The sequence below is a fragment of the Volvox carteri genome (genome assembly GCF_000143455.1).
Source record: "Volvox carteri f. nagariensis unplaced genomic scaffold VOLCAscaffold_63, whole genome shotgun sequence".
Lineage (NCBI taxonomy): Eukaryota > Viridiplantae > Chlorophyta > Chlorophyceae > Chlamydomonadales > Volvocaceae > Volvox > Volvox carteri.
The window spans coordinates 366132-378032 of NW_003307606.1; the positions used below are offsets into that span (position 1 = coordinate 366132).

At 55.3% G+C, this 11901-nt stretch overlaps 1 protein-coding gene across 1 annotated transcript; it reads right to left on the reverse strand.

The window, feature by feature from the left end:
- Positions 1-2415: 2415 nt before the first annotated feature.
- On the reverse strand, positions 2416-11571 carry VOLCADRAFT_67281 (uncharacterized protein; the record flags this gene model as incomplete). The annotated part of the gene is made up of 25 exons (XM_002956635.1): positions 2416-2643; positions 2882-2962; positions 3080-3150; positions 3385-3547; positions 4111-4245; positions 4462-4635; positions 4972-5061; positions 5268-5363; positions 5555-5638; positions 5760-5885; positions 6134-6209; positions 6388-6510; positions 6711-6801; positions 7111-7192; positions 7423-7526; positions 7831-7906; positions 8169-8263; positions 8467-8633; positions 9037-9201; positions 9540-9652; positions 9829-9932; positions 10219-10345; positions 10619-10725; positions 10906-11053; positions 11422-11571. Coding segments are annotated over 25 exons (2976 nt in total), but the record flags the coding sequence as incomplete, so codon positions are not given.
- Positions 11572-11901: the final 330 nt, after the last annotated feature.

The window sequence follows — 11901 nt, forward strand, 5'->3', positions numbered from 1 at the left end:
TGGGTGGCATGGGCATGGGCGGCATGGGCATGGGCGGCTTCTAAGCGATTGACTTGCGCCAGTATCAAATGGCATATCGTTTTCAAGCACGCGTCACGTCAATGCACTGTCGATTGTACTACCTTGAAAGTGTCTACTGGGTCTGTCGACGCTTCCGAGTATGGAGTATGGCTTGTTACTTTAGCCGCAATTTACACAGTTGCTTTTCCACCTTGCTTCATGTTTAGCGTTCTGGTATCAAATGCTAATCCCTTGCTAATATTTTGGCTACTTGCGGCCGACCAGAGTCGATGCCTTCTGAACCCTTAAGGCGTTCTGGGAGTGGCTCCGTTGTCGTACGTTTTGCCCGATGTATTTGTACGTGCTTTGTAGGTATGTGACTTGTTCACCTATTTCAGCCTCATCTTGTTCGGCTGCTGTATGTCCATGATGTGCAACAGCTCGCGGCAGACAGCCCGTGAACTGCACCCAAAGCCTGTTAAGAAAGAAGTCTAGCTAGCTGGCTATGTCGCCGCGTCACGGCACTAGCTGAAATAAGAGGTTCTGTGAAACAAGGATCGCTTCTAATGACGGCCCGCAAGGGCACACGCGTACAGGCACGCATTTTTGGAAAGGTACATTTCCGTATGCGCGGTACCGTGTTTGCGGGGCAATCTGTGTATATGTTTGTGTACCTAATGCTGGGTCCTCGCGAAAGCAAAATGTTCAAGCTCCTTCAACGATGATTTCGCACCTTTTGGCACATGCTACAATAGACCTTGCTGAATCCATAGGCTGCGTGGGCAGTGCAGTGTGATGGTGACGGCGGTACTGTTTATTCTTTTCTTACAGTCTATAACCTTATGGGTCACTGCCTGCCTGGCTTTCGAGATATGCTGAAGTCATATCCCGTCGATCTTTACCTCTTGTAACACTACTGGCCCATTCCACCTATACCTATGGGCAATAAAAAGTACCAACTCAGCTGCTTATTCTGTTGTAAGCAGCAGTCTGCCTGCGCAGCACGCACGCAATCGCAGGGCAGCTTGTGCCAACCTGAACGGCTTGACAGGGAGCATTCCACTGACCAAGTCTCATGTAAGGCACACATGTACATACTTTTCCATCAAGGAAGTGCAGATGCCGGGCGTGGTTGCCATCACTTGCAGTCGGGCAGCTGCTGTGGGTTCTCCTTGTCTACCCTGAAATTATTCAGAATGCACCTGCAGGATGTTGTGGCGGATGTACGCAAGATCGCAGAGTCCCTCACAGCCTGGCCTGCCGTACATGTGGAAGCGTTGGGCCAACGCTTTGACGAATTGAGCAGGTCGGCCTGAGTGATGCCTTGCCAGGAAGTGCCGGCAGCTACACACCTCGTAGACTTAAACGCGACCAACCACTTAGTAGGAGCGCCTCCTGCCGCTCTCCATCGCCGTCATGGCGATTTGAACCTAATATTATGTGTACTGCCGAGCCCAAATCCTCCCGAAAAGGCATATGTCAACAAGCCCAAATCCTCATCATACGTTCTTGGTCCGAGCACTAACTACGCGACATTTCTATAATAGCTTAAACAATCTACATGGAGACGGACGCGGTGCCCACCTGCATCCTCGACACTTTTGTAACAGAAATAGTTTTCCTCAATTGTTCAATGCACCAGCTCACGACCTGTCAATTGCTATCCCCCTTCATCCAGAATAGATACACCTGACTCCACCCTCCACCGCACACGTTTCGCAATCACCTCATAACGTTCGTGTCAACATCGCCCTCAGGCAAGCGGAATGCATGTGTGCGACTCTCACACCGCGTTGTCACGCTAGCAGCCATTCCGGCATGCATAGATCTCAATACATGCCCACATCAGTAAACCCCTGTACTGATATCAGCTGACCTTCAAAAACACTTTCACCCTGGGCGGCTGTGTGGTCCCCGCCAGCAGCCCACTCGCCACTCTGAAGGGTGCGCGGGGAAGCTTACTCTTATCCATCAACACACAAAATAGTAAGTTTTTGCGAGAAGTCTTCGTTACAAAAAGGAAATACCTGCAAGCAATGAAAACAGTCTTCGTGATGGGATGGAGCCGGGTGTGGGCGCACTACGCCGAAGCGACAACTAGGCCTGCAGACCAACCGCTTCAGGGCAGCACCCAAACGTAGCTCTACGCAAACCCGAAGCCAGCACAGTCGCTCGCAGTGACACATAACCACACAAGTCCGTACATCGCACAGTGGCACTCCGATTTCGAAGGAAACCTTAGCTTTCTAGGCGCTTCGCTTAGAAAAAAATTATCAGTAAACGGTTATGTGGGCCCTCCTAGGTCAGCGTTGCCCTTCGGCCAGCTACCATGCGGCATATACGGCGATTAGCACTCCCAGGTAGTGCACCGCGGCGGCCAGCAGCGCCTAGAAAGGCGCACCTAGCAGCAAGACTTCACCAGTCCAGGTCCCCATCGGTGCCGAAACGTTCCAGCTGCGCCATCGCCTCATTGAGGTCTTTCTGCACCTTCTTGCGGCGATAGAATATGGGGCAGTCACGCGAGGTGCACAACACGTCCATATGCAGTGAGCCCTGACAGCGCTGACAGGCGGTCCACAACGCGCCGTACTGCCCCTCCAGCTCTGAAACTGTTTCAAGCGTGCGCGAATAGATTTCAGATTCCTGGAGGGGTTGCGTGACCGAGGGTGTGAAATATTGCGCGGCAGAAACAGGGGACACAGCGTCAGGGACAGCATGGACCCCCAAAAACACAGCCCAACCAAAGCATAGAAGACGTGTAAACGGGGGACGAGTTCTTCACAAGGCATTACAAGAACCCAAAACCTCGATGCCTATTAACCGCTGATTGTGATGTAGAATGTAACTTAGGGGTCCATAGGTGTGCCCACGCGGAACCAACCTGGGGTTTGCAGTGCGAGCAAAGGCTGTCCTTAGAGCCGGACGGCAAGGGTGCCTTGCAAGCCAAGCAGCTCAACGTGACCTGGTACCAGAGGAGGTGCCGCGCGAGGGCGTCAATAAAACAAAATCAAAAACGTACAAGCTCGGTGTGTCGAAACCATCCTAATTTTATCACATCCACATCACAACTAGTGCATACCTTGGCGAACCGCATTATGCCACCGGACGCACTGCTGGGTGTCGACACCGCGATGCAGCGAGTGTGGTCGCCTGAGCAAAGGGAAGGCGAAAGGGAATTCAACTACTTAACACTCCACTCTCTACCCTCCAGGTAAGGGGCTCCAACCCGTACCTTTTCGAGTGACGACGGTGTGCTGGTCACATGCACAGTTGCGTCGCTCAATCGCCTCGACACCTCTGACATTGTTTCAGCTTTCAATCGCTGACACCCCACGCAGCCCCGACTGGCCAGTGCTACGCCCTGCCCCGTCCCGCACTGCCTACCGCACAACAGCTCCTTGGGGTTTCCCATGACGGGCTCAAAGATGCGCAGCAGGGGCTGGCTGAGGTGGTGCTCAAGGTAATGCTGGCAGTCGATGGGCAAGGAGTGCTCCAACGCATAAATGGGGTCCTCCGCCTTCTCCCATGCTTTGGCTCCCTTCGCGGCCTGCGCAGCATTAGGGCAGGAGGCCGTGGCTGAGGCGAGCTGGACACGGCAAAAGCCCACGCTAGTGCGTGAAAGGTGGTACATGGTACGGGGAGCGTGTGCGTAGTTGGTTCGTGTGCCCCGCAAGCTCGACTTGGGGACCTGAGCCAAAGGGGGCCCAAGAAGCCAACTCCTCAAAGCAGCGCACATGAACATGAAGAGTGAGCTTCACTTGACAGCAACGGAGAGGAGCAACGAAGCTAACCCTAAGATGGCAACGATCCGAGTTGACCATACGCGCCATGGCCCGTGTGTAGCATGTTGACATGTATGTAGGCCATGGCGCGTCCAAAGCGTGTAGCAGTGGGTGCGGAGTGCAAAGCAGCAGGCCCAGCAGGACAAGCTAGATAACAGGCATCCAGCGCACCGGGGGCCGCAAAACATCTCTGAACTAGTCTACAGCAACTGACCCTCATGGCCGCTACCACACGAGTAGTGTTGCGCTCCTGGAACGAGTGAACGCATGTCGCTGAGAAGGTGCCAAGGCGTAGTAGTGGATTTGAGGCGGTGAAGTAGGCAGTAACACCTGCCTTGATGATGACGTACGGCACACGGTCACCAACAGCAGGCGCTGTGGCAGCGTCGCGTTTGCGCATCTTCTTGGCCAGCTCCACGTGGGCAATCTTGGTGTCGTACTCATCTCCGTCCTTGGTCAAACCCTAGAGGCAGACGAGGATTTTTCGACAGGAAATTTAGGAACGAGACAAAATAGCCTCATAGCTGCAGCCTACCGTTACGGCCTCTTTCCGTTGTCGACTGTCTTTCACCTACACCTGTGGCTTGCGCGTCAACTCGTTTCCTGTGCATGCCCACACCTCTTCAAAAGATAGACCCAAAACCGCTCCTCCTGCCGACAACTCCTGAATAAGCCTTACCTTGCTGATCACGAGTAACGACAGATCGATTTTGTTCATGAGCAAGTCCGCGATGACCCCTTTGACGTAGGCTTTCGCGGCCGCGATGTCCTTGTCGATGAGGATACGCTCCAGGCAGGTGGTCACCACGTTGCGCACCAGCAAGCAGTTGTCACGACGGACAGTCTCAATACCCTGCGGGGGAAGCCGATATCACGGTGAAAAGCGGAAGTCAGCGGCACTCGGTGCAAGTTGTGAAATGGGCTGGCGATGTTCAAATGGGTCGCGCACAGGGCGCCTGGACGAGGAGGGTGAGTGATGACCAGTTGGGACGTAGGACCACGGCAAACTCGCCCACTGGTTCCTTCAAGGTAGTCCAGTCAAGAGGCAAAAACGTTATTGGGGCGAATACAAGAGGTAACGCTGATAACTGGAAGGGTGTAATACAGCACAGCTCGTCCACTGGGGAGCTACAGAACAGGGCCTGCCGAGCGACGCAGCGGCAGGAATGGCTAACCAAAATTTATGTACCTTACTGTCCATCTTATCGTGCTTTTCCGGTCGCGTCCATAGCAGCCCAGCATAGCGCTTCTTGTTCATTAACAGGTACGGAAAGTATACCTGTGCGACAACCGGAAGCATGACATCAATATAGGGCATGCCTGCAGAGGTGTCCTGTAGGATGCAAGCCAATTGTGTGGCTTCTGTGGCAGAGTAACTATCACGCCGGTGATGGCTTTTGCGCCCCACGCAATGCAGGCTGCATCCAGATACGTGAGGCGAAGACCAAACTGGAAAAGGCCTGGCAAGTTAATTGTAGTCCCCACCTTTTCGAACTCGAGTTTGACCGGCGGCGGGAAGGCCTTGGAAACGAAACCCGCAGCCTCGCGACCAAGCTCCATGGCACGTGTGACGTCGGACACCTGACCAACCGCAACATTATCCACTGATCAATCAGGGGGAAGAAATCGGGCGAAATAGTCATCAACGTGCAGCAGCCTCCCCCATCGGCTGCTAACCAATCGGTAGTTATATGGTAATGGAGTTTCGGTAAGGGGCCTCGGCAATGTGTACTCGAATACTCTGTGGACGCAAAGCATAGGAGTGCACCCACCTTGAAGTTCACCATGACGGAGTCGGTATCACCGTAGATGACCTCGCAGTCCGTCTCGTAGCCGTTGGCCCGCGTGTAATGCTCCTGATGGTTAGGTTAAGACGACACACGACGGCATCAGGGGGCGGGCCTCCGCGGCAATGATCGCTAAACAGGGCAGATCTTGGGACATCTCAGGACGCAGGTGTTGCCAAAAGGTCCCTACCTGCACCAGGGCACGTGTCTTCATAATCATCTCGCGACCGTAGGACGTCACGGAAGCGGAGATGGCCAGGCACGGCATCTTGCCCACCGTCGCGCCCGTGAAGCCGTATACACTGTTTGCCGACACCTGCATACATTGCAGGTATCGGTCCACGGGCTATGGGGTTCCAGAAAGGACGAGTTGCTGCTGCTGGCGGCCCTGAACGGCTGCATGGAAGTTACCTTTCTGCCAACGGCTATCGTACAGCATGGCCGAAACCAGGCTATCGGTAAAAGCCATGTAGCAGCAAACACGTCCTAGGCTGCCAATTTATACTTTGCAGGCACCCGCGACGCAGTGTTCATTCCAGGTGTAGGGGGGACCTGCTCTCTAACCTTCAGCGCAAGCTGTCTGCCATCTAGCACGGCGCGCTTGAAAGGGTCCGTCTCCGCCTTCAAATCATTCTTGGCCCTGCACAAGCGCAAAAAGCCAAAATGGAACACCATGCTTCAGGGCGTATGCAGCAGAACTAAGCTCCCGGCATGAGGACTAAGCAAGTGGGTAGGCGAGCGACATGCCCCATGCACTACATTGTCTCCTAGGCGCGGGGTGCTCCAGTCAGGCTGGAAGTAGTTCCCCTTGGTCTCACCGTTTCCTTGCCGCAAGCAGCTCCTCCAAAATCTCGGGGAGCAGCCCCCGTTGCCGGGTACCCCGCACGAACCAGTCGCCGCAGGGGCTCTGCGCGCGGTCCTCGACTGGAACCGTCGCCAACCTGTCAGCATTAGCGGCGACCACAGCATACATGTCACCACCTGGGTACAACGACCACAGCAGGTCTCGGTTGTTGCCATCTTCAGTCCCAAGTTCATGGGAACATTACTAACAAGACACAGCAGACCCACAGGACAAGCAGGGCGGGCGTAGGCACAGATGTGCTAAGTACTGAGCCTACTAGCCCGGAGCTGAACACACCTGTCGTTGGGCACCAACGTGGTGTAGCACAGGTTGTGGGCCATCATAATAGACGGGTACAGCGACGCGAAATCGAGCGTGGCAACCGGGCCTGCGAGTATTGGGTGGTGGACGTGCATGACAGAGGGGCGTTCCGTATCAAATGTTTCATGCGTGCGAATCGTGTGTTCAGATGGACGCTTAGGAAAGGAAGATTAAGCGCGGAGATCGGGGGCTACGGGTATAATGCCGCATTCTCCATCCGTCTTCCAGGGGTAAGGCAGTGGAAACGGTGATAGAAACAGCCCGACAACCGTGGGCCAGCCCCTTTAGGCAATCGGGGTAACTTTGGTACAGCCCTGGGCGTGCCTGGAAATTACGTCAAGGCACTCGCAGAGCCATGGACAGAGTCCTCACTTACGCTCGTAAAAGCCGATTTTGGGCTCAAGCACCGTGGCTCCCTCATAGCCAACCCCATCGCCGCCGTTGGCGGGACCCGTCACCTGTACAAGGTGCCGCGCAATGTTGCGGCACACGCGCCCGCGTTCTCAGGTTAGTAGAGAGACGTTCCCTGCCGATGGGTTTCTCGAATCCATATCAAGCAACCTTATGTACACAACAAGCAGCCTCAGGACGTGCAAGCAAGACGTGTCGTCACTTCAATTTGGCTTACACCTGAAGGAAGGATAACCTGTCAAACTCAGCGAAATTCATCGCCATGGATTACGCCTACCTTGATGTTAGGGATGACGAAGTCCTTGACCTGCGCCTTCCGCAACAGCTGGCTGAACACCTTGATGGATTGACCGCGGGTGAGCAGGTACGACAGTGGCACTCCTGACAGTGGGCAAACGTCAGGCTCTTCAGCAGTGTGATGAGACCGGCGAACAGCTGGACATTAGGATATACCGTTCTTACAGCCTACCCGGCAAGGGGGCCGAACACTCGGCAGGGAAGCGCATTGCGGAAAAAGGTCGACTGCACAACAGCTAGGGTTCAACCCTCCAGGTAACCGACTAAAGGAAAAGGAATTTGTGCAGATGAGGACGGCTAGGCGGCCGCTGGCCAGGCTCCACATTCTTCGCGATGATGCCTCTTTCCCCCACCCCTGCTCCCCCACCCCGTCTCCCCACCACCTCACCTGTCACCCTGGCCATCTCAATGTAGTTGTAGGTGTACATTAGCTTGTCTAAGAGTCGCTGCGGCAGGTACGCGTCCTGCAAATAGACAGGCAGCCGCACATATGGGGCGATGGACGCCACAAAATCCCTTCAACTTCAACTTCGCGTTGCATAAAAGACAACTTGGCGGCCTTAAACCTGGTGCCTTCCTGCCATGGATCCCGAACACACCCTCTCATACGAGGAGTACGCCACCAGGAAGAAAACGCAATTTCCTTGGCGATGATTTCACATTTCCATATTGCGTTTTCCTGTGCATGAGCCCACCCATATTGTGTTTTGCTGTGCATGAACTTACCTTGAGGCAATAAACGGCCAAGCGACGGCGTGTCTCCTCGTTGCCGGCCTGCAGGTCAGCAATGGCGCTGTGGTGCACGTCCTCCTTTTGCTCGCCTGCGCACATACACACCCACCCACCGATGAAACAACATTAAGGAAGACGGGGGAGGGGCTCAAGTGTGGGACTTAGTTTGGCAAGCCATGGGAATGGCATTACCACTCCCCTACGCCGTGTACACATCTCACCTCGCCATGGCCATTGCCACCCGCTGGACGGGGAGTGGAGTGAACCACGCCGCAAGGAACCCCTCACTCACCTAGGAAATGAGCGGACACGCTGTTGAGTGAGTAGGAGGAAAGCTTGTGGTCACGCTGAATGGCAGTCAGCAGATCGAACTGGACACGTCCTTCAATGGTAATGTCCTTGTACTCGTGAGTGCCGTAGGCCTTGGAGCTGAACTGGCTGTCACGCATGCGGGTATGGCTGTCGAAGCAGGGAACGAATGGGAGGGCCGGATGGCGGTCAGGCATGCAGAGCGACAATAGTCAGGAAAGATGGAAAGTAGCGGGCTGCGAATGTCTCGTAGGAAGTAGCGGGATGCGTCGCAGCACAGCAGGAAGCTGATAAAAGGTGGATGGCGGAATTCCCCCTCGCATCCTACGCCAAGCCTTCTCTGGGTGCTGCCCTTCAGGGTTACGCATGCCGTGTGAAGTGTTCACAGTGCCAAGCCCCATGTGCGTTGATCCGAAAACAAGGAAGACAGCGCAGTGAAGCACCGTGGGTACCGCGTGCAGTGGGGCGTCATCCAACCTGCCCCAGCAGCCGCACGCTCTCACAGCAGCCGGGAGACGGGCGCGCCAACATGAAGCACCCCTCACTCACTCACCTGCCACGCACGCGGCCCCAGACCTGAAACTTTGCGCCAATTTTGAGCGCGTCTGCCCGCTCGTAAAGGTACGGCAGATCGAAGTTCAAGATGTTGTAGCCGATGATGATGTCCGGGTCGGACTCGATGAGCAGGTCTCGCCAGCGAAGCAGCATGTCCTTCTCGCTGGGGGCCAAAGGGTCAACGCGCAGCGTTTGGATGGCGTTGGGCGCAGGTGCCCAGGCATGTGTACGGTCCGGCAAAACCTCAGGCGCCGTTGCATTACGGACAGTCCTTTCCGTTCCGGGTTTGTCAGGCAATCAACATGCAGCCCTTCCTTCTTAGTGTACAATGATACAGTTTTGCGGGAGGCCGGAAGACTTATCATCAAAGGTATTTTCATTTGCGTAATACAGTTTTCAAGAAAAGATCCGCTTCCCGCTCTGTGCTGCCAACCGCCATGCCTTAGTGACATCTCGGAAACCTCTTACAGCCACTTCACACCCGTCCGAGGTCCAACTCACTCATCGAACGACATGACTTCCGCCCCGACGATTGGCGCACAGCTCCCTAGCGTCATCACGTTCTTCACCACTGGGCCCTCAGTGCGGCCGCTGACACTGACCATGCTGGCGATCTGCAAGGCACATCCCGGCAAGGTCAGCACTCTCAGCCCGAACACGCTTCGCAACGACTTGAACGGCTGGCGATATGGCAGGAAGCATACGGTGCGAACGCCGAGCACCTAAAACCGATTGAGGAAGCATTCAAGCTGACAAGAGGCCACAGCTGACCCACGGGTCACGGCCTCACCTGGATAACCGGGTCGATCTTGGCTTCCGGGAAGCAGCCCTTGCGACCGCAGCACTCAATGTCGATTGACATGATGCGCAGCGGCGCGACGCTTGAGTACTCCCCTGGGCAACCGATTAGCCAGGAAAGCAAACCCGTCACAAGGTAGCGTGGTTCCCCGTCCGCCCCTGAACAGCCCCTGAGTTGCATCCCTGCGGCAGCCCTTGAGCATCGCATGCTGGCCGCCTGCTTTAGCACGCCCTAGAGGTCCCACCAGGCACGAGAGAAGCATGGATGCGGCCCGGATGTAGACGCAAGCCTTCCCGTGCAGCAGTATAGCCATTCAACCCTGCTGGATCCCGGGGCCCCATATGCCGCCGCAAGCTGCTCAGCAAGTCCGATCTAGCTTACCCTCCGGCGGGTGCGAGACGAATTTGGTGTAGTGCACGTGCGCCTCGATTTGGCAGTGGGTGAGCTGCTGGTTGCGTTGCAGGAAGTACGTCCCCGCGGGCAGCTCGATCCAATTGCCTCCCACGACCTGCACTGGTAAGCGTAGGATGCAGTTCGTCAGGAAGAGTATACGCGTCGTTACAAAACAGGACCCCATTGCCCTAGGAGCAGATAAGTACGCCCTTGTGCTTGTGAATGTGACAAAGGCCGCAATTCACAACAAGAGATGCATATGCCTGAAAGCCTAAAAAAATTTCAAAGCATGAAACATATCTTGCCGCCGTCAGTTGGCGGGCCAAGTTGTAGAGACCTTTCCCCCCCAGGCCCCCCTGCCGCCGCAGCGCAACAAGCCTTCGCCCACCTTGGTGTCAACCATGAAGCGCAACGTGTACAGCACGTTGCTCTCGAACGTTGTGCACTTGATGTACTCGCCCACACTTTTGATATGTAGGCCCCCTTCAAAAAGGCCTGCAGGGGAAACGGGCAGGAGGGCACCGTCAAGGAGCACTCATTTTACGGCCGTCGGCCTTCTCAGCTACACCCTTACTCTGCTCGCTAAGCATCAGAAGCTGCGAAGTTGTTCAGCAAGAGCCCCCTGGCCCCAATCCATAAGATCTGCTCTTCGCGGCGCGTGACTCCCAAGCTCACCTCGAGCTGGTGCAACCAGGTTTGGCACGCTAACAACGATTTTCAAGAAGCTGCGCTTTGCGTCGGGGCCCTGGTAGTTCCAAATGGACGCCTTTTGGCACAGCTCGATGCGAATCACAGCCGGTCCGCCTTTTGTCTTGCTAAACAGCTCTGCCTACAGATGGGAAGATCGTTGGTCGTGTCGGAAGGGGCCAGTTTATGACGCGACCAGCCGCACGGCTGTGCCCGCCATGCCAAGGGTAACAATGGACCTATCGCACCCACCCCATTCTCCGCTTCAACGGACCCGAATACGCAGCATGGCGTCCTGGATAATATGATGCGATCATGGTCACGATATACAAGCATGCGCACATTGAGGAGTGTTTGCATGCTAAGGATGGAGCGAAAATGCTGGTCGAAATAGTGCGTATGTCCATTCGTTGCATGCACATCCTGTAAATTCCTTGAAACTAGGCCGCTTTGTACGTTTGTACGCTGTTGCCCGCCATGCGGGGCCCCCCTTTTCCCACAAACACGTAGACGCACGTTCAATTGCTCCCCAATCGCCTGCCGGACGTCGCGGTCCCAGCTGGGCGAGGCTTCAATGTAGAAGTATGGCTCAAAGCCGTGGACAAACGCGCAGACGCTGTTTCCGGCAGCGTTGACGCCGTACATGCGGATGACCGGAACCTGTAGGGGTAATTGGGGACAACTGTTGAAAGAGCACACTCATCGAGCTTCGCCCTGTGCGGGTGCATAGGATCATCAAGGTCGCATATACCTTCACATCACCTGGCGCACGGATCCGTGTCAAAGCAGAGCGGACGAAGTGCCAGCTGCCACAACACGACAAAATATAGAAGTAGTTCCTGGATGAGACACACACTGCTCATGTACGGTAAGTGTCACCGGATACCGATCACCATCCTTTCCGAATCGTCATGCTTAGCAGCGATATGCTGTTCACTGCAGCTGAAGCTGTTCTAGCTATGTTGCTCTCGGCACCGAGCGACA